This window comes from Parus major, chromosome 11, assembly GCF_001522545.3.
Source record: "Parus major isolate Abel chromosome 11, Parus_major1.1, whole genome shotgun sequence".
NCBI lineage: Eukaryota > Metazoa > Chordata > Aves > Passeriformes > Paridae > Parus > Parus major.
The window spans coordinates 808,606-830,312 of record NC_031780.1 but is presented as its reverse complement, the minus strand read 5'-3'; the positions used below and the strand labels follow the sequence as shown (position 1 = coordinate 830,312).

At 60.7% G+C, this 21,707-nt stretch overlaps 1 protein-coding gene across 3 annotated transcripts in view; it reads left to right on the top strand.

The window, feature by feature from the left end:
* WWP2 (WW domain containing E3 ubiquitin protein ligase 2) overlaps nucleotides 1-21,707 on the top strand; it is a 30,400-nt gene that overhangs the window by 273 nt on the left and 8,420 nt on the right. Inside the window, exons 2-10 of one of the 3 annotated variants that reach the window (XM_015640130.3) lie at nucleotides 1,885-1,968; nucleotides 2,551-2,698; nucleotides 2,974-3,092; nucleotides 8,277-8,414; nucleotides 9,231-9,327; nucleotides 13,635-13,918; nucleotides 14,365-14,581; nucleotides 18,783-18,872; nucleotides 19,172-19,346. In XM_015640130.3, coding sequence (XP_015495616.1) covers nucleotides 1,899-1,968; nucleotides 2,551-2,698; nucleotides 2,974-3,092; nucleotides 8,277-8,414; nucleotides 9,231-9,327; nucleotides 13,635-13,918; nucleotides 14,365-14,581; nucleotides 18,783-18,872; nucleotides 19,172-19,346 — 1,338 coding nt within the window. In that variant the 5' untranslated portion in view covers nucleotides 1,885-1,898. Of the gene's footprint in view, nucleotides 1-1,884; nucleotides 1,969-2,550; nucleotides 2,699-2,973; nucleotides 3,093-8,276; nucleotides 8,415-9,230; nucleotides 9,328-13,634; nucleotides 13,919-14,364; nucleotides 14,582-18,782; nucleotides 18,873-18,936; nucleotides 19,042-19,171; nucleotides 19,347-21,707 lie in introns of those variants that run through there. The other 2 variants (XM_033517174.1, XM_033517175.1) reach the window with 2 other exon arrangements.

The window sequence follows — 21,707 nt, the reverse complement described above, 5'->3', positions numbered from 1 at the left end:
TGGGCTGGGCTGGGCTGGGCTGGGCTGGGCTGGACTGGAGTGGACTTGGCTTCGCTTCGTTTCCCGGCCCAAGCCGGGGCGCTCCCGTCCGCCCGCCGGACACGGCCTGGTGGGGCGCTCCGGCCGGCAGGAGCTGCTCAGCCTGTGTCGGTACCGGCCCAGGACAGCGGGGCCGTGGGGGGCGCTCGGTCGCCGCCTTTTCTGCGCGGTGTCCGCAGCGCCCGGCCCGGTTCTGTGCGGAGCTGCGGGGCCGGACCGGCCGCTCCCGCCCCGCGGGTGACCCGGGAGGCCGGGCCCGGCTGCCGGAAACGTGAGGCCGCGGAGGGAAGGGAGGCCTCGGCCTGGCCAAGGGGGATCCCGCCGTGTGAAGGGTGAGGGAGCAGCCCGGGCCCGGCCCCGCTCGGCTGAGGGGGAGTGCGGGGCGGGAAGAGGCCGCGGGACAGGAAAGCTGTGCCCGGGGAGCGACACCGGGCACCGAGGCGCTTCTGGGGACCCACAGGTGTTTGTTGACGTGACTGGGGGTGTCAGAGCAACCGACAGAGAAATTGTATGGAGTCAGAAAAAGAGGGAATGGGGAAAAGAGTCAGGATTTTAAAGAAAATCCTGGATGGAGATGGAGACAGCACAGCCAGGACAGGCCTGAGCTTGGGAGGGACATGTCCCCGATGGAATCTGTGTGATGTGGGGCTGGGGACGTGAGGACCAGGAGTATCTGATGGCCTTGGGGAAGGTCAGGGTGATCTGTGGGCCGGGATAATTGGGATGGGAGTGAGTGACCCTCTCATGGTGAGGGGCAGGAGGCTGGGATGTGTCTAGGAGCTCTGGCTGCTGAGGGATGGAGCCAGGACAGTGGTTGGGCAGTGCCAAACAGGGACTTGCAGGGAGAAGTGAGGGTTGTATGAGGCACAGCCAGGCCCTGGGGTGCCAGGCAGGTTTGTTGTGCTGGCACAGAAAGCAGACACCCTGGGAGAGGGAATTTCACAGGAATCTGCCAACGGATGGAGCTCGGTACAGTTTAAGGAGGATGTAGAGAGAGGGCAGGGAAGAGGCTCCTGCACAGGGAGAGGGGCTAGAATTGCTTCCCTCTTTTCCTGCTTGCCCTGATCAGGGCAGGGGGAGGCTGGCAGTGGTCCTGGCCAGTCAGCTCTCCGCTTGGGTGCTGGGCCTTGACCTTGGCCCCCGTCCTCTGCAGGCCTCAGGAGGCCGGAGCAGGCCCGGGGCTGACTCCGTGGTCCCAGCGGAGCGTCTCGTGCTCCTGCGTGATGTGTGACCTCATCCCTGCGCTCTGTGGTCGCTGCTTTGGGCAGAGGCCCTGGCCACGTGTCCTCCCACCCTCCCTGGTGTCACAGTGTGTCCTTCTTGTCCAGGGGGTGGCATGATGGTCTGGGAGGCCTTTCTTGACCTCAGTGATCCTGTGGGATTTGGTTCCATAACGAGACCAGGGCTGCCCCTGAGGGATGTGGTCCCCATGCTGTGACCAGACCTTCCTCTGTCCAGCCGGTACCACTGCCATGTCTTTGCCATCTTGTTGATGATGTGTGGTGAGTCAGTGTCCCCCAGGGCAGGGCTTTGGTGGCTGCTCTGTATTGCAGCAGCACTGACAGGCTGTGGCTCAGGGCTTCAGGTGCCCAGAGGGGTGTCTGCAGGCGGCACTGCCCAGCGCAGCTCCTGGCACTGCCGGGCAGGGGTTGTTCTCCTGGGGACTCAGTGTTGGTGCAGGGCTGCTTTATCAGAAGAGGGAGCCTGCATGTTCTGGGGCTTGCCCAACCCTTTCTCCATGTCCCTGCCATGCTGTGCCATGCACTCACAGCAGCATTGGGCTGTGTTTGGGCTCCCTGGGTGCCGTGGGAGCAGTGCTGAGGTGTCTCCTCTCTCTGCTTCCAGCTGGGGGTGATGCCATGGCCGCTGCCAGCTCCAGCAGGGCCAGGGCCGGGCTGCCCTGCGAGAAGTCCCCGCTCTCCGTGAAAGGTGGGTCCTGCAGCCTCGCCGGGATTCCCACTGCCAGGAACGTGGCTGTGTGCCCTGCCTGCACCCGGGCTGAGCACACGGACACTCGTGGGGAGCAGGGGCTGGGGGTGGCCAGTGCTGCCCTGTGTGCCATGGGCTGGGTTTGGCCGCCTCCCCCGCCCGGCTGCCGTGGGGACGTGGCTCCGGGGCCCTGCCGGGGCCCCGCTGCTGCTGCCGTGGCCACGAGATGGCTCCCGGAGCCCGGAGCCGCGTCCACTCGGAGCCACATCCAGCTCTGCCCCTCCGCAGGCACTGCTGGCCTGGGGGTGCCCCGTCCCATCTTGTCCCCGTGCCCTGGGGTAGGGAGGTGTCTGTGGGGACGGTGGCAGTCCTGCCAGCCTCGGCGGGGGGAAGCTGGGGACAGGCATGGTCAGGGCTTGGTGCCAGCCATCGCTGCCACCAGGAGCGTTGCTCCCCACTGCGCCTCTCCCAGCGCTCTGCTGTGAGTCGTGGCTGGCAGGGGTTGGGTGGGGGATCAGGGCAGGGGACAGGATAGGGGACAAGCTGTCTCTCAGGCCTGACCCTGTGCCTGTCTCTGCCCAGTTGTGTCTGTGAAGCCCAAGGCCCAGAGCCGCCCAGCACGGATGAACTGCTACGTGGAGGTGGCCGGCGACGGGCTGCCCAGCGAGACCAAGAAGACTGGGAAGCAGATGGGAGTCTCTGAGCTGCTGTGGAACGAGATCCTCACCCTGTGAGTCTGTGTGACCCCTGCTGTGGGGCTGGTCAGGGGCTGGCCCATGTGCCCTGCTGTGCCACCGACTGGGGACACTCAGGTGTCACAGAGCTTTCTCCTTGCATGGGGACACTGCCAGAGACAGCCAGGCTGGGAGGGTGGTGGGAGGGGGGTCTCCCATTGCCCCTTTCCTCACCCAGCTTCCTCCGCTCCTTGCTGGTGGCACCGCCTGCTCCCCAAGCGTGGGGCAGGCGTGAGGCCACGGTGACAGTCCCCTTCCCCGGTCTCTGCAGGAATGTCACGGCTCAGAGCCACTTGGAGCTGAAGGTGTGGATCTGTCACACGCTGAGGAACGAGCTGCTGGGCGCCGCCTCCGTCAGCCTGGGCAGCCTGCTCAAGGGTGGTGGCAAACGTACGTCCGAGGGGCCGTGGGCTGCGCTGGCGGGGCAGGGACGGGGCAGGGACGGGGCAGTGGCTGCTGCGCTCCCCGCCAGGGAACAAGGTGCCGTTGTGTGCTCCGGGCCGGGCGTGCCGGAGGCCGTACCTGCGTCAGCCCGGGCGCCGCGGCCGGCTCGGAAACACAAACCCCTCTGCTATTTGCCGCTGTTTGCGGCTGCCAGAGCGTGGCTTGTGACAGCAGCTCCCACATAAAGGCGGCCATTCAGGGCTGGGGCGGCGCGAGCGGCCGCGCGGGGCTGGAAAAGGCTGGCTCTGTCTCTTCTAAGCAAAGCTGGTGAGACACAGACCTGGTATTGAGTGAGGAGAGGGGCCTCCTGCGCCCCAAGGGATTCAGGGCTGGTTCAGACCCTCCCCAGTGCTGGGGGCTGGGGTGAGCTGCTTCCCCTGGTGCCGCCAGCTCTGAAACCACACCGGTGTCCCTGCCGTGCCACCGTGGCTCTGGGTGGCACCGGGTGTCATGGCAGTGAGACACCCGTGGGAGCTGTGCTGCTACTGCTGTCTTCTCACGAGGCCTGTGGGGACTTGGATGTGTGCCTCGGGCTGGCTCTCCTGGGGTAGCTGCCAGCCAGCCCCACAGCTGTGGGACCTGTGTCCCTGGGCACCCTCCCCTGCAGCCGTTATTTCCCGAGCTGTGCAGGGCCGTGCTGGGCTCCCAGAGCTGCCGCGGTTCCGCCCTACCTGCGCTGCCACAGGGCACAATTGGCTCTTTCATTCCCAGCCGTCCCGGGGGGCTGTGTGGAAAATGAATGGAAAAGGCAACTGGCTGTTCTAGCTTGTCTGTTAACATCCCCCAGAAAAAACGTGTCAGATTTTTCCTTGACACTGTGGGCTGGGAGGGAGGAAGGACTCTTAAAGCTGCAGAGCCTGCCCTGCCCAGGAAGGTGCTGCCTGTCTGCTGCTGTCTGCCCTCCTTGTCTGGGCTGGCATCTGCTCCCTCCTCTTCTCTGCAGGCTCGTGCTCAGCCTTCGGGCTTTGCTGCAGGTCTGAGCGGGCCAGAGGCTGCTGGGGGTCCCACAGGAGCCTGGGAGATCTCTCCCTCAGGGGCTTCTCACCTCCTGGGAACAAGGGAGTGTGTTCCCTCTGCCTCCCAGGCTGAGGAGGGGGCTGACTCAGCCAAGGGCGTGCAGGAGGCATCTGGCATTTCAAGCCATCCTGAGTCAGACACTTCATGTGAAGGGCAGTGAAATGCATGTGCCCGCTGCCACTGGAGGGGCCTGGCCCTCTCCCATCCTGAGAATGCTCAGCCAAGAGTGAGCTCCTGCCAGGCAGCAGCCCTCTCTTCCTTGGGTTTGTTATGGTTTTGGTGAGGCTTTATCAAGTATTGATTTGTGAGGTGGCCTTGGGTTGACGTTCCTGTCGTTCTCCTCCATGGGCAGGACAGTGTCCTCAGTGCTGGTGACACCTGTGGCAGTGTGTGCCAGGCTCCTGCCTGCCAGGATGCTGCTGTCAGCCAAGCATGCCCCACTTCAGGGGGAAAAGCCTCATCTCTGGGGCCTGGAGCATGGAAGCAGAGCTCAGAGATGAGGCCTGACTCCCGGGCAGGCTGTGAGAGCCTCTGGAGCTGACAGCCGGGCTGCCACAGGAGCTCTGCGGGGCCTCTCCGCTGGCAGGCAGCCGCTCCTGCCTTCCCAGGGATTGGCCGGGGAGGTGGAGAGGTGGGTCAGGAGCGGCTCAATCACCACCCGGGCTGGAGCCTTGCCGGAGCCGAGCCGCTCCCAGGGCTCCCATAAAACAGCTCGTTTGCCGTGGCACGGCCCCCGGCCCCGGCCCCTGCCCTGCCGCCGCTGCAGAGGCGCCTCTTTGTTCCCTGCCGGCCTCGCATCCCGGGCTGTGTGGGAGCCCACACTGGGCCCTGCTGGTTGTGCTGGTCCCGCTCTGTGCCGAGCGTGCCAGGGCTTTCCAGATCCCACAGGTCCCTGCTGCGCTGGACAGGCAGAGTGGCTGTAGCCTCCTGGGATCCTCCAGGACACCAGCAGCAATTCCCAGCCTCTGGAAAACTGCAGCTCCACCCTATTGTGGCTGTGATGCCAAAGGAGCTGTGCTGTGCTGCATGTCCCAGCAGCTCTGTGAGCTGGCTGCCATGGCCAGGATGTAATCCCACAAAAGTGCTCGTCCAGACAGTGGGTTGTTGGGGGATTGGAGAGTGCCCATCCCGTGTCACCTTTTAGAGGAAAGATGCAGAAACCTGAGGCCCTCCTGGTTATTCCTGGCAGATAAATGGAGCGAGACACGGTTGTCTCTAAGCTGCTGGTGGCTGAGGTTGGACCAGCAGGAAAGGCAAAGCTTCCCTGGGGAGACTTTCATGGGACAATAAAGATCATCCTTTCCCTTGAACTCTGGGTTCCTTCTTGGTTTGGGAATGTCTGTGGCAGGTTTAACTTTCCCCTTGCTCGTTCCTGAAGGGACCGTAGCCACTGTAGCAAGGAGTCATTCCTTCTGTGGGAATGCACAAAGGCTGAGCCAGTGTTCACCTGCTCAGCAGGAGGGAGCTTTGGTTCATCCCAGACAAAATCCAGATGATCAAATGGAGCTGTTTGAATGAGAACTGGCCTTTGCATCCAGTGGGACTGGGCAAAGAGCCTGGCACTAGGTTTGGGAAGCTGAGAGACTGGGAAGCTCATTTTTGGTCATCTGTCTGAAAATCTTTAGGGACGCAGCTGTGGAGATGGAGCCAACTCACACAGGGTCTTCCAGAGGGGTGCCCACCCTGTGTGGCTGCTCCCTGGGGTCAGACACGTGTGGTTCCCGGGGGTCCCAGGGCTGGGGCTCGGCCCAGGGCTGTTACCACGCTGGCTGCTCCCAGCCTCCTTTCGTGGAGCCGTAAATCCGCTTAATGGGCCGGGTGGGAATTCCAGCTCACCTCTGCTAAATGGGAGCTCTGATGCTGCGTGCAGGGCACTGGAAGTAGCCGAACTGAGACCTTATTCAGGACCAAATCACCCCCCGACCCCCTCCCAAAATACTAATAATTCCTCTGCCATTCTGGCAGCCGGCGGGACAGAGGCAGCCTTTGTGCCGGGCCCTTCGGGGGACCCGCCGTCGGTGCAGCAGCAATGTCCCTTTGTGTGTCCCGCACGCTGCACGGGGACAGGGAGTGGAAGGTTCTGCGAGTGTTTATTTTCTTTAAAAAAGCTGGAGGGGGTGGAGGGGGGGAGAAGGAAGCTGGCTGGGAGGTTCATGTTCACATCCTCCACTTGGAGACACCTTGTCTTTGCGCCTCAGCTGGGCGCCCGCACAATGAGGGCTTGTGCGGCCCCGGAGCGTGGCGCGCGTGGAGAGGGTGGAGGGACCCTGGAGAAAATGTGGATTCCTACGGCTTGGAGGAGCCAGGGGGGAAACAGGGTCTGGATTTGTTCTGGTTTTTGGCTGTGCTCAGTAGCATCTTCTGTCTCAGGCTCTTAAAACTGTCTGTGAGGTCGGTTTCCTATGGAGGCAAGCAGAGTGCAGCTCCGTGAGGCAGAGGGGAAGACCAGGCTCTGCAGAATCCCTTGTCAGATGATGGTGATCAGTGACAGAGCTATGCCCCTGTCGTGCAGGAGACACCTGCCTTCTTGGCACTAAAACTGGAGACTGAGATTCCTCAGATCCACAAGTGCTGCCAGTCCCACGGGCCTGTGTTTACTGCAGACCCTGTGTCACTGGGTTCTGGGGAGCCTTGGAGAAGGAAGTGTCAAGTCCCAGTGCAGGACAGCTCGTAGCTCAAGGTGGGACAAGGGCTCCATGGGGATGTGCTCCCATCCTGCTCCTGGTGGCCTGGATGAGCCACACCCCATCCCTGCGTCACACCGGGACAAAGCAGGTTGCTAAAAAATGGTGCCATTGTGTCATGAGCAATCTGTGGATAATAAAAATATTATTTGAGCAAATGAGTCAGGGAGTGTCTGGGCCAGTGTCCCAGGCTGGTGCAGCCAAATTTTTCTGGCCTTCTGTGACGGAGCCGGGTGTTTCAGTCTGGCTGGCACTGGCAGGCATTGCTTCGATGGGGTTAGTGCTGAGGGCTGTGTTGTGCCCCCATTGCCCCCAGGGACCAGCAAAACCTTGCTGAAGCTGCTGATGAAGCCAGACTGGCTCGCACAGGAGGGAGTGGAGCTGGCAGCTGTCTCCAGGAGCCTCCCAGCCCATGGCACCCTCTCCAGAACCTTCTGTGAACACAGTCCAGCAGTGTTCCTGTCTGGGGACAGCACTCTGTGCTAGTTTACTTCAGTGGATGTGGATGGAGGGATGGTCACCATCATGCAGGACCCGTCTTCCCCATGAGTCATCTTAAAGGAGCCCCTCAGTTCAGGAAGGACCTTGAGACACTTGAGCCCCTCCAGAGGAGGCAACGAGGCTGGTGAGGGGTTTGGAACATGAGCCCCGTGAGGAACGGCTGAGGGAGCTGGGGTTGTTTAGCCTGGAGAAAAGGAGACTCAGAGGTGACCTTATCACTCTCTACAACTCCCTGAAAGGTGGTTGTAGGCAGGTGGGGTTGGTCTTTTTCACCAGGCAACAGCTGACAGAACGAGAGGACACAGGCTTAAGCTGTACCAAGAGAAATTTAGGTTGGATGTTAGGAAAAAGTTTTTTATGGAAAGAGTGATAAAGTATTGGAATGGTCTGCCCAGAGAGGTGGTGGAGTCACCATCCCTGGATGTGTTTAAAAAAGGACTGGATATGGCACTCAGTGCCATGGTTTAGTTGAGGTGTTAGGGCATGGGTTGGACCCAGTGATCTTGAAGGTCTCTTCAACCTGGTGATTCTGTGAAATCCCTCGGCTTTCCTGCCAGGGTCTGCCCTAGAGCCCCAGCTCCTGGATCTGTGAGCCATGGGGGTCTCGGTGTCACAGCCAGGGTCTTGGGGCACCTGCAGCCCCAGTAAAGGGGTGAAGGGATCCCGAGGGCTGCTGAAGAAGGATCTTCCTCAGGAACGGGTGGTGGGACTGGCTGGGGTCCTCTGGCAGCACCGGTAGGTGTGTGCAGGTGTGACACTGGTGGTGCTCGCCGGGACAGGTGGCCCCGGGGGAGTGGGCACCGTGGGGATGGGGGGTGGCCTGGAGGAGCCCGGGAGGCTGACACGGGGGCTGGGGCAGTGGAGCCTCCTCCAGGCTGGTGTCCCGTGGTGACCGGGGGTCTCTTTCTCCATGTCCCGTCTGCCGCAGTGGAGAACAGGCAGCTGACCCTGGACCTGCAGACGGAGAACAAAGGCAGCGTTGTGTCTGGCGGGGAGCTGACGATTTTCCTGGACGGGCCGGCTGTTGCTCTGGGCAGCGTTCCCGACGGCAGCGCCGGCTCGGAGGGTGAGTGCCCAGCACCCCGGGACAGTGTCCCAGAGCCCAGCCCCAGTGAGACCCCAGGACAGTGTCCCAGAGCCCAGCCCCAGTGAGACCCCAGGACAGTGTCCCAGAGCCCAGCCCCAGTGAGACCCCAGGACAGTGCCCCAGAGCCCAGCCCTGGTGAGACCCCAGGACAGTGTCCCAGAGCCCAGCCCCAGTGAGACCCCAGGACAGTGCCCCAGAGCCCAGCCCTGGTGAGACCCTGGCCCCGTGGGCTCCCGCCGGTGCGAGTGTGCGGTAGGAGCGGAACGGGAGCATCGACGGGCTCACACCAGCCTCCCCAGCAGCCTGGGAGGAGCAGCCCTTCTCTAGCCCTCCTCCAGCCTTCCAGGCGGGTCAGCCCCTTCCCTCGCTGTCTGTGAGGGCTGGGGAAATGGTGTCAGTGTCTGCTGATGCACTCACAAGAGCTGCCCATGGCAGAGCGTGTGTGGGGTCATGGGCTGGTGGCTGATCTCCCAGGGCTGCCAGGGGAGCGAAGCTTGTACAAAACAGGGGTTGGTGCATTGCTTGGCTCTTTCTCTTTGTCACTGGAAGACAAAACCTGTGAGACCTGGGAGCTGTGGATGCAGTGCTCTCCTGGCACTGCCAGCTCTGCAGAGTCCTGTGACCCCATGGAGCTATGGGGTGCTAGGGGCGTGTGGTGGGGGGTGCTTGGGTGCTGCGGGTCTGTCCTGCAAGGGATGGGGCTGCTGTGCTTTTGGAGCTCCTTTCTGGAAGGTGGGAGGGAAGGAAGGAGGTTGGATCATCCTTTTTTTCAGCCCTTGTTCTTCCCCCATGCAGGGTCCCAGGTGCCTGGACGGGACCCCACCAGCACAGCTGTGGCCACGGAGGGCCGGCACCAACCTCCCAGCACCAACTGCTTTGGCAGCAGAGCAAGGTGAGGGTCCCATGCCATGTGCCCATTATGGAGGGGTTGCTGTGGCAGTGTCTGGATCGTGCTTGTGCTGTGAAGCCCACTCCAGATCTCACAGGGAGCCCCTGTCACACAGCACGGGCGGTCTGGAGCAGGGGTGGCCTGTGCTGAGGGGCAGCACAGCTGGGAGTGCAGAGGGGTGACTCCACAGCTGGGCTGTGGCTGGCCTGAGCCTCTCCTAAGTGTTGGTGTCTCGAGGAATATCAAGTCTGTGATGGTTCAGAGAGTTTCCAACAGTTGCTCCACTGGCAGCTGAAAAATGGTCTGTCTGGGGGTGTGGCAGGCTGTGACCAGGCAAACCAGCAGAGTGGGGTCCCTTCAAATGGGGATCCCAGGAACTCCAGCTCTTCCCTCAAGCACAGCCCTGGCCAGGCTGGGAAGCACAATACCCCTCTGGGCAATTGCCACAGGGAGATGCTTACAAAGGTCCAGGGAGAGCAGGAGAAGCAGAGCTGCAGGGAAATAACAGCTGCTGCCAAAGGAAGTGAGATGCTTGGGCAGCAGGCCATCCTGCACCTGGCTCCATGCCCTGCCCTGCCCTGCCTCCTTGCTGGGCTGGAGTGGCTCAGCACTGCTCCTTTTGGAGCTGTGGTTACTGAGAGACGTGTCACACTGTCAACATGGAGTTGAATTTAACACCTATTTATATTTTCAGAGCATGGCAGTGGCCCAGCAGCCTGTACAGATGTTCTGGGTAGGAGTGTGGCTGTGGAGAGGGTGCCTGCAGCCTGTCTGTGGGAGGTTCTGCGTGGCCCAGGTTCAGGAGCACTCTAAAATACAAGCTCCACACCTTGAGCTCTTCTGCTTCTTCTTTACCTGCAGGGCACACACCAGAGTTGGTGTTTTTGGCTCAAAAAGTGACCTTGTCTTTCCATGTTGTGTGTTCATCTCCCAGCCGAGGAGGGAGAGGGATGGAAATCGGGAGCAGTTTGTGAACATAGATAGTGTGCCCTTTTGTGGTGGCTGCTCCTGTTGATTCCTGCTGTCCAGGTGTTAGAACCTCCCCAGGGGTGGGAAGTGCTCAGTGACCTGACTGAGCCAGGCTTGGTGGGCACTTAGCAGCTCTCAGGAGGTGCTAGAAAACCTGCAAAGAAAATTCTGGTTTGGGAGGCTGAGCCTGGGCACTGCTTCTTGCCCATTCCCCACTGCTTTCCCATCAGCTGTGAGGAGTTTCTGCTTCAGGTGTCACCTGAAGAGTGTGGTGAAGTCTGGCCAGGACTTGTTCAGGGCACCTTCAGACACCTGCCAGGTGTGTCTGCCATCAGCCAAATCCCCTTGCTGCCCTGGCATGGAAACCTCAGAGGTCATTCTCAATCCATGCTGCACTCACCTGAATTTGGGGTTGTTCTGGACATCCTGCTCAGCCTGATGTGGTGCTGCTCCGTGGGGCAGAGCACTGCTCTCCGTACCCACAGTGGAGGCAGCTGCCTGCTCCGGAGTGGAATGCGGGTCCCTTGCACTTGGGAATGTTGTTTGATGGTTGCTGTGTTTATACACAGAGCCGTGTTTATTTTCTTGGGCTTGCTGATGGATGCTGGCAAAGTCGCTCAGCGGCAGGATGGGAAGAAAAGGGGCATTCTTTCCTCCTCAGCTATTTCTACACTGTCCCTGCAAGGGAAATTGCTTGGTCAGGGCTTCTCTTTCTTCTCCTGAACAAATGTCATCTTGGGATTTGCTGCTAATCTTGGTGATTGGGTGTGAAATTCCACAGCCCTCTGTGCAGGGAGAGAGGGAGCTCTGGCTGAGAGCTGGGGCCATGGGTGCCACGACCCCTGTTTGTGAAGGCCCTGGCACAGGATGCTCAGAGAAGCTGTGGCTGCCCCTGGATCCCTGGAAATGTCCAAGGTCAGGCTGGACGGAGCTTGGAGCACCCTGGGATAGTGGAAGGTGTCCCTGCCCATGGCAGGAGCTGGAACAATGAGTTTTTGGGTCCTTTTGCACCCAGACTATCCCACGATTCTCTCATTTGGGTGCTGGGGGATGTGGCTGCCTCCCCCCACCTTGGCAGGGACAGGGGGAATTTCTCAGCCCCGTGTTTTGGGAGCTGTGCTCTGCCCTCCTTCTCCTCAGACACAGCCTGGGGTCTGATGTGCTGAGTGAGACCGAGACATGCTGCCACCTCTGCTGCATCTCATGAAGGACCTTCTGGCCATCTCAGCTGCAGGAACTGGCCGTTCCTGGGTTTCCTGGCTGGGGTCCGTGTTGGCCACCGTGGCAAGGGGACTCCGCCTTGGCAGAAGGAGAAGAGGAGGAAAGGCTGATGTCACCTGGCTGATGCCACTTAACTCTTTGGCCCAGGAGAGGCATTGGGGCAGCCAGCCAAGGTCCCCAAGTTGATGTGGGACAGCAGGGTCTTGCCCCTGGCATGGGAGAGGGGCTGCCATCCTCACACCCCGCTCCATCCACCCCCCGTTGTTCCCATCCCTGCTCTGCCTGTTTTTTTTCTTGCTCCTATTTTAAGTGCACGCTCCCATCCCGCCGTGCTCTGTGGCCTTGCTGGGTTTGTTTCCAGTGTCTATTAAAAGACAATGCCCAGATGGGAGCACTCGTAGGAGGGCTGGGCGGCGGGCTGGCTAATTCAGGCTGGTAACCCTGTGCCGCTGCCTGGCAGCCTGGAAACATCCTGTTTTGGATTCTAAAAACTCCCTGGGCAGTTCTGAGCTCATCTGTGCTGAGGAGGGCAGGGACCAGACCCATCCCATGCCAGAGAGGTTGCTCCCCGTGGGACAGGCTGGTGCCACCTGCCTGCTCCCCTCTGGCCAGGGCTCCGGGGGCTGTGCGGCCTCCAGCCTCGCCATGGGGGATCTGTGGGGAGAGGACTCAGCCAGCTTTTGGGAGGTGGGTGGTACCAGTGTGCCCTGCTGAGCCACGGCAGTGAGGGGCTCCCTTCACCTCCTCATGGGGGAGGAGGAGCCCCTTCTCTACCCACAGATGCTCTATGTTCCTGGGTGCTGGTGGCCAAAGCAAACCCCAGCCTGGAGCCGTGTCTGGGGGCCAGCCAAGTTCACTCTCTGAGGAGCCCCTGGCTGGGGCTGCCCTCCTAGGGGCCTGTGACTCACTCAAGTGGTCACAGCAGCTCTGGCTCTGCCCCTGGCTCTCATCTAATCTATTTTCAACAGCCATCTCCTGCTTTCCCATGTCTCCTCCCGATCCCAGCCGTGCCATGAGCCACTCCCCAAGGAGAGCAGCTTTGGAGCGAGTGGGAGGGTTCCAGTTGCTAGAGCTGCTGGGAGTGGCATGACTGATCTGTGCCCTGTTGCTGCCAAGCTGCTGTCCCCTCCCAGTGCCAGCCCTGAGACTTTGGGGACAGTTTGTGGGTTTTGCCCTTTTAAGGTAGATTTTGGCTGGGAGAAACTGATGTACTTTTCCCTGCAGTCTCTACCATCTGTGGTTGCTGTCTGGGTTGCCAGCCTGGCTGGAGGTGTCTGAACTCTGCCTCTGCTCCCCAGGCCTCCCAGATCTGGGATGGCAGCATCTCCCCTCCTGCCCTGTCCCCCTCCTCGCTCACAGGAATGAATCCTTAAGGTGAAACCCAGCTTTTTCAGGAATACTTTTGTGCTGCCTCTGGGGCCCTGCGTGTTCCAAGGGAACGAGTTTGCTTGGGGGAGCTGCAGGTGCTCTGCCAGGGAGCACTGGGCTGCCCTGGCCATGGAGAACAGTGGCAGGTGAGCTCCAGGGTAGCAGTGATCCCCAGGAGACGGAGCAGCTACACCTGGGCTGGTCACAACTTGTGCTGTGATTCAGCTCCCATCTTTCCTGACTGCTTGTTTTCCCTCCTTTTCTGGAGGCCACAGCTGTCCTGGGAGCACCTTCCTCACCTGCCTCTGTGCTTGGAGCCAGGCACGAGGCACTGCTGAGGGTCCCCACCGTGGTGCAGGACCCAGGGCTGGTGTGGGATCTCCTGGGATCTGCAGGGATGGACAGAGCAAGCTGGGATCCACTGTGGTGAGCAGGTGTCTGGCTGCCAGCATCCATGGCCATTCCTTGGCACGTAGAGTGACCACCTGTCAACAAAGCAAGGTGGTGTCACCCAGTGACTGCTCCGTGGGTCTCTGCCACCAGCAGGTGTGTGCCAGCACTGTGGGCAGGTCTGAGCAGGCAGCACGAAGCTCCAGGCACTGCCCTGAGCAGAGGCACGGAACTGTATCCTGGCCCTTCCCAGGGGACACCGGTGGCTGTGCTGTGCAGAAGCAGCAGAGGACCAGGGTGAAAGACAGGAGTGGTGTTTCCCATGCGATGTCTCTCACCTGCTGCGTTCCCTTCCCTCGCAGGACGCACCGACATGCGGCCGGAGCAGCCCGGGGAAACATGGGGAGTGGAGAGCAAAGTCCCAGTGCCAGGAGCCGGCACCGGCAGCAGGCCAAGAGCTCACAGCACACCAGCACAGCCACCAGCATGGCCAACGGCACGGCCACCAGCATGGCCAATGGCACAGCCAACGGCACGGCCACCAGCACGGCCAACGGCACGGCCAGCAGCATGGCCAATGGCACAGCCACCAGCATGGCCAATGGTGTGGCCACCAGCATGGCCAACGGCGTGGCCAATGGCACAGGTGACCCAGCGCTCGTGGGAGGTGGGGGCAGAGCTCAGGGCTATTTTCTGTGGAGAAAATGAATCTCTGCTGAGATAATGCATCTTGTAGCACCCGGGAATTTTGTCCCTGTGGATTGATGGGTTTTCATTGATTTTCCTTCTGATAAGCCAGGCAGCTCTGCAGAGTGCACTGGGAGGATCTGTGCTGCCTGTCAGGAATGATTTCTGTGATCTCAGAGACCCTGGGCACAAATGCAGAGTACTTCCTGCTTCTGTCTTGGGATGGAGGCGGTGGCAGTGGTTGCCAGAGGGGTCAGGGTGAAGCAGGTGCTGCCTTTGCTGCAGGCTGGGAGCACTGAGAGTGCTGTGCTTGTGTTGTCACCCACCATGTGCTCTGCTTCCTGGGAAGATCAGCTGGCTTTGGGCCCTCTCCCTGGTGCTGACTGCTGCTGTCTGCCCTTCCAGTGAACGGGGACTCCGTGGGTGCCGTGGACATGGATGAGGACAGGCCAGCAGCAGGTACCAGCGTTCCGACCCCGGCAGCATCCGGCACGGCCGATGGCTCCACTGCTCCTGCCCTTCCTGCCCTGAGCAGCTCCAGAGAGGCAGAGGAGGCGGCCTCAGCCCCCAGTGTTCCCCCGGCCCGGGCAGCCCTGCTCGCCCTGGATGCTCTGCCCCCCGGGTAAGCTCTGCCTGCAGCCCTCGGGGAGGGGGACAGGGACCAACTGGGGCCCTGCTGTGTGCTGGGACAAGAGGATGTTTGCAGGAGGGAAAGTGCTGCCCCAGGTGCTGGTGGAGATGCTGGTGCTCAGCGGAACAGGGAGGGCCTGGGGCAGGTGCCAGGGATCCTGTGCCCTTTGCCTGGCACAGCTGGTGCTCCTTGTCCTGCCTGTCTGCCCAGGATGCTCGGGGCTGGGGCCTGGCCTGTACCCGCTGGGTGGCATCTCTGTGCCAAGCAGCCTCTCAGCATCTCACAGGGTGCTCAAGGGATCAGTCAGAGGAGAATGCCCAGGAGACTGAGCGTGGATTGTCAGGGAGCTCCCACTGAGCAGGAGGGCATGGACACGCTCCAGGGACACCACAGAGGCATTGGCCACTGCTGGGGACAGGACCCTCGAGTAGTGGTGCTCACTCTCCCAATGTGGATGCTGCTCATCCTCCTCCTCCTGCAGGGGATGTCGGGAAGGGGCTGGAGGGGAATGGGAGCTGCTGGCTCGGGGTGGGGAGCAGCAGTTGGGGTCTGGGCTCAGCCCCCAGTGTGCTGCAGCTGCACTGTTCTCCCCTTGTGTCAGACCCCTGGAGTTCTGGGTGGGGGTGAAATGGCCTGTGTTTGGGATGAAGGGAGCTGTTTATTTTGCTTTGGCTGAGGCGATGCCTGGAAGGTCAGGGCCCCGCTGGCGTGTCAGTCACAGGTAATTAGGGTTAACGGCTCACTGTGCCTTTATGCGGGTGTGTGAGGGTTTCTGTTCTCCTGGCCTGGGCGCTTCCTGTTTCCAGGCAGCTGGAAAAGTCCACTGCTCTCAAAAAGGCCTTTATTCCAGCCAGAGCTTGTGCCCCTTTCTGCTTCTACCAGGTAGACTGAAGGTCTCCTTCTCCCCACCTGGGGTTGGAAACAGGCTGTTGTTTCTTTGCCGGGGCGGGGAAGCCTGCAGATACCTCAGGATTCCGGAGGCTCGGGAGGCTGCAGGCACTGCTTTCTAAGACACACCAGGCTGGGTTTTCCTGGCCCAGCCAGGTGGAAAGGTGGCCGTGTCCTCCTTGCCCATTTCCCTGTGGAGCTCACACCCCAGAGAATCAGGTGTGTCGGAGCAGGGAGGAGGATAAAGCTGTTGTGCTTTGGGAGATAGATGGAGAGGAACACTGAAGGGGTAGTGAGGCATTCTCCAGGCTGAGCTGCTGGAATCTGGATCTCTGGAGACACCTTTGATTAGCAGCTTCTGTGCTGGCTGTGGGATCTGTAGGGGGAAGAAGGGCAGCATGAGCTGTGCTGGCCTGAGCAGGGGGAGACCAGAGATCAAGGGTTTCCCAGGGAAGGAGAGCAGAGTTGAATCCATTGAGCTCTCCACAGCGGGAGCCTTTCCAGAGAGCTGCCGGAGCAGGTCCTGGGCTAATGGGGGTTTGCTGAACTGGGGTTGCACAAGGCTGTGTCCCTGGGGTGGTGTAAATGAGCTGCTGCAGTTCTCTTGAGCCCTGATCCAGGGAGGCTGTTTTTGGCGGGCTCACCTCACCACGGAATTATTCTGCCTGGTGGTTTGGGGCCCAGCTTGGGAGGTGGGGATGCAGGATGGCCCCTTGCTGGGATGGCTGTGGGAGCACTGCAGGGCCCATGGGGATGGTTCCTGCTCTGCCACTCCAGAGCTGCCAGGCACATCCCTCCCGAGCCCTGCCCTGTTCTCTGAGTGTCTCCTTCCTTCCTGGGGAGCGTGAGGAGCACTCACTTCAGCCTCTGGAGGGTGGCCCCAGCCTCCCTGCTCATTCTGGGCTCTGACAGATGGTTGGGTTCATGTGGGGATCCCGAGCCATTTGCTGTGCTCAGATCTTCGTGTCTCAACATCTGCACCAGGTGTGGCGGCTCAAAGGCATCCCTCACACAACTGGGAGTCTGTCCTAGGGGTTGGAGAGGGCTGGAAGGAGTTCTGAGTAATTCCAGCCCTGACAGTGCCCAAAACCTCCTTCACATCCTCTGGGCAGCGTTCCCCCGCCGGGCTGGAGCGCGTGTGGTGCCGAAGCTGCGGCCGCAGCGCCCCAGGCCTCGGGGGTCCCAGCTCTCCTGCTGGGGTTTCTGAGAGGAGTGACAGTGAAGGGAGGGGAGGGGGCTGCTGGCTCCTACATCTGGATCCTATCAGGGATGATCCCGTGTGGGGACAGGCGGCCAGAGTGGGGGGTGTGCGTGCTGCCTTGCCCACACAAAGAGGTGCTTTATGCTGCCTGGCAGAGCCCACGGGGCTGTGGTTCCTTACGTAAGGAGGGCGTTTTGTTTGGACTGCAGGGTTGCCTCAGCTCTGCCACTTCCCAGTGCCTGTGGCTCCCTGCATCCATGGCTATCGAGAGCCTGTGGGCATCTGGAGGAGAGCTGGCTGGGACCGGCATGTTGGGTGCTTTATGGTGGCAGTGCTTGTGGGGAGAGCTCCCACCATCCAGCTCTCCCAAAACCGTGGCTCTCCCCTGCTGGGGGCTTTGTGGAGCTGGGCAAGGTGGTCAGAGCGGGGATGGGTTGTCCCCAGTGTCCCCATCTCCTGAGATCTCCCCATCTCTGTGTGGCAGCAGTATCCACAGTTGATCACCACCAGCGGTGACTCACAGGGTGAGCCAGCCCTCAGCAGATTCACTGCTTACATCACCCAGGAGCTGCTGGTGAGGAGTTTGTGAGCTCATCAGTGTTTTTACAGGCAGTGAGGTGGGGGCACGGAGCATCAAGCAGTGGCTGCCACCATCAGCAGCTCTCCTCAGTCCCACATGGCTCTTTGCAGTCATCAGTGCACTCAGAGGGATCCAGAAACCTGGCGGAATTCCCATAATGGGAATTCTGGTCTCTATAGCCACAGAAATGGTACCTTCCAAGTTCTCAGAGCCGTATGGATCAGAGAATCTGTTGTTAATGAGACTGGAGGAGCTGTCCAGGGCAATTCCACTGTCCTAAATGTGCCTGGGCACCTTCTGCCATCCGTCTCATGGGGTAGACCTGCTCATGTCTTAGGACACCCCAGCTGTGCTGATTTTCTCTTTAGAGATTTCACTCTTATTTTGCCTGTCCTGATGTTTTTATGCTCATGAAGCACCAAGTTCATGGTTTGTGAGCAGGAAACCGGGCAGTGTGAGGCTTGGCATTCATCACTCTTACGGTGTAGGGGCACAGCAGGTGCCCTCAGGGATACCCTCCCTGTCTGTGACCTGTTCCAGGGTCCAGTGCTGCTGACTGGAAGCAGCGTGTGCAGGTGCTGCATTGGCTCCGCAGAGGCTGCAGTGCAGCTGAGCTGTGTCACTGCAGGTGTGTGGCTGTGCTGAGCTCAGCGATGGCCTTGCTGTCCCTGGAGCCGTGGGGCAGAGCTGGGATGAGCCCAGGCCGTGGGGCAGCAGCACTCGGAGCAGCTCCATCCCCAGGGCTGCCTGCTCCCTCCCTGCCAGCTGGGCTGGCTCCCTTGCTGTCACACAGAAGCTGGTGTATTAATTTCCGAGGGCTTTTTGTGGTGATTAATTGAGACAGATGATTGAATGGGGAGAGAGGCCTGTGGGAGCAGAAGTGTGGCAGGAGAACACTTTATCTGTCAGCAGCTGCTGGCTCGCCTCCTCTGCTGCAGGATAAAAGCTGACAAGAAAGCACAGGCTCCACAGAGCATTTACCTTTGCCAGGGTAAATTCATGAATGAATTCACACAAAGAATGGTTACAGCGTGGCCCTGTAACGCCAGGCTCTCTGTCACCTGTCCTCAGGGCCACCCCAGCCCGAGCGCCGTGGCCACACGTGTGTTTGAGCCTCAGCTGTCAGCAGCAAGCCCAGGGCTGCCAGGGAGAGAACCCAGCCCCAGCCTCAGCTCAAATGCTCCCCTTTGAAGATGTATTAAGAGAAACCAAACCAAAACATCAGAAACACAGGGCATAAAACTTACCCTGTGTGAAATCCTTTCTGGGGGACCTGTGCTGACCTTTCTGGGGGAAGTTAGGAATTTGTGCTCCAGTTATGCCTGTTGATGAAGCAAAGTGCAGCAGCCCCTCTCCCAGAGTCTCCATCTAGGAGGCCCAGTAGCTGCCACACAGGGCTGTTAAATAAAGGCTGGAGTGACGAGGATGTGAGGGGCTGGGCTCCCTGACCCCACAGGGGCAGCCCTCTGGATGTTCTTGGTCCAGCACATATCACCTGCCTCATGATTCTATTTTTCTTGCAGGTGGGAGCAGCGGGAGCTGCCCAACGGTAGAGTCTACTATGTAGACCACAACAACAAGACCACGACGTGGGAGAGACCCCTTCCTCCAGGGTAAGGGGCTCGGGGGCTCAGGCCGTGACTCAATCAGAGGTCGGCTGTCCTGGAGGGATGTTCATGGCATCCTGGTGGGAGCTTCACCGGTGTCCCAGCACCCTGTCAGGCTTCGTGTGTCCTTGCAGGAGCTACTTGAAGAGTTACCCATTCTTTGTATTTCCTTCTGGTGGGTCCTTGTCCAAAAGAGCCCCTTGAGGTGTGAAAGCAGTGGTTATGCCGAGCTGGGCACGGAGGGTCGGAGGGTCCCCGCCGAGCGGCGCGAGACCCACAGTGACAACTTCCTTGGGTGCTTCCAGGTGGGAGAAACGCGTGGATCCTCGGGGCAGGTATTACTACGTGGACCACAACACCCGGACCACCACGTGGCAGCGTCCCACGGCCGAGTACGTCAGGAACTACGAGCAGTGGCAGTCGCAGCGCAACCAGCTGCAAGGGGCCATGCAGCAGTTCAGCCAGCGCTTCCTGTACCAGGTGAGCGCAGGTGTGGCCGTGCCCGGGTCTCACCTGGCTCTCCAGCTGTTCTCCCAGGAGCCATGGAGCATGGGAAGGTGCTTGCTGGGCTGGGTGGGGTCTGTGTGAGCTCAGAGCAGTGCCTGGATGGCAGCTCACAAACTCCTCAGCTGCCTGCAGAGGCCTTGGGGGAGTGACTTGCTTTTTATAAACCAGCTTGCATGGCCCTGAAGGGCGGTGGGAGGTGTCCTCAGCAGCCTGTCCCCACGGTTTCTCCAGTGCCAATGTGGCCAGCCACACATTCTCCTGTGGCTCCCATCAGACAAGCCTTGCTGCTGACCTGTGGGGCTGCAGAACCTGCTGTTGGAGCTGAGGGAGCTGTGGTGTGCAGCAGGAGCTGCAGACCTGGGGTACAAGTGGAGAGGGCTGCAGGGACCAGAGAGTGCAGGGAATGAGCTGGACTTGGCCAGCATCCTCCTGCTTCCTCTGCTGCTTCCCCTTGTTCCTGGTTTGGGCTGAATATTTGCATTTCCTTGCTCAGGGAATGGTCTCGACCATTCTTTTCCTGGGCAGGGGCCACACCTGTCCTGTCCACACCTTTGCCATGGATCTGGACCCAGCTGTGGGGGACTCAGCTGACCTGAGCAGTGCTGGTGGCCATGGGCTGCAGGGAGAGCAGTGCTTGGGACAAAGCCAGGGCCAGGCTGGAGCAGTTCTGCTCCTGGAGAGCAGTGCTGAAACTGCACTCGTGCCAGAGACAGGTGAACACGTGTGGAGGGAAGGTGGGCAGCATACAGGGACCAACTTTTCATTGACTTCTATCTCCCCAGAGAAAGCCAGGAGTCCCAGCTGGGACTGGAGTGAGCTCAGGGCCCCATCGAGGAGCTCAGCTGCTCTCTGGGAAGGGCTGTAGTGCAAAGTCCATTCTGTGTGTGCTCGTGGGGCTGTGGGAACAGCTCAGCCCCTCTCCTCCCCTGCCTGTCCCTCCCTGGGTGTCTCTCCAACCCTTCCAGACCCCAGTGGAGGGGCTCCCCCGGGAGGGGCTCTGGGCCCGTCCCTCGCTCCCTGCCAGCGCCAGCCTTGGAGCTGCTCCAGCGCCGTGCGACTCGCCCTGGCCGCGCTCTGCCGAGGGAGGGACTCGGGCTCCAAATTTAGCCTGATGAAACGATTGCACTTTTTGTTTCGAGCTCTGCTGCCAGCAGTGATGACTCCTGCTCTGCCTCCTGCCCCACAGGGGCATTCTGCTTGACTTGCCCCTGCCTCCAGCATCCCTCTGCCCTCCTTGCTGGAGGGGACGGCAGGGGGGTGATGAGCAGTGGGGCAGAGCCTGGGGAAGGCAGAGTCTGGGGGGCTTGGCTGAAGCCAGGGACTGCTCTCCAGCAGATGCCCCAGTGCTGCATCCTTTCCAGCAAGGGTCTCTGGCACAGGGGCCAGGCTGTTCACAGGGACTGCGGGGAGCTGCAGGCGCTGGCTGGTGCTCTGCCCTGGTAGCTTTAATTGGCACTTTTGGGGTACCAGTGTGGTTCCCCTGGACACGACTCGCCGCGTGCGTGGGCAGCCTGTCCCGGGGGGAGGGAGTGGGCAATGCCCCAAGGCCTCCTGGCACACGGGGCACGGGCTGTGCCAGGCCATCCCGGGGTGCTGGGCTGCCGTGAGCTGTACCCAGGTTTTGGTGCCGTTCTGGGAGTGGGGGGCCCTGGCACCCCGAGGGCCGGGCTGCCCCTGGTTCCAGGCAGGAGGGCAGGGTCTGGCTGCGGGTGGCATTCCCTGAGCCCACACCGACTGAGATCCATCCCAGTGTGGGAAGCTGGAACGCAGCCCTCCTCCAGCAGATGGGTTTTTTACCTTTTGGGTAACAATTCTTATTTAACCATTAGAAGCACTTCCAGGCCCCCTCCTGCGCTGGAGGCCGGGGACCCTCCATGCCCAGGGAGGCCAGCGGGGCAGGACAGGCTGGCCGGGGCTGGCTCGGGAGAAAGGGGCTTTGTGCGGGGCGGGCTGAATGCGGGCTCAGTGCAGCGCATCCCGCAGCCGGGCTGCCCGCGGAGGAGGGGGCCGCCATCCCGCCAGGAAGCGCGGGGCGTGGACAGCGCTTGTGGGAATGATTTCATTGGAAAGGCCTGCGATATTTTTTCCCCTCTTGTGTGTGGTTCTTGGAGGAGGCTGGAGGTGTATGTGGAGGGGACGGCGGCGCAGCAGCCGAGCGGCCGCGCACGTCCGGAGCCCTCCGGGCCGTTCTGCTGCCCTGGGCCGGCACAGCCCCTGCCCCGCTGCCCCTTGGCTGCCCCAGCCCCTGCTTAGGCTGAGCTTCTGAGCTTTTTTGGTTTTTTCCTTTTTGGGTTTGTTTTTTTTTTTTCCTAAATTTGCTTTTTTCTTCTTTTT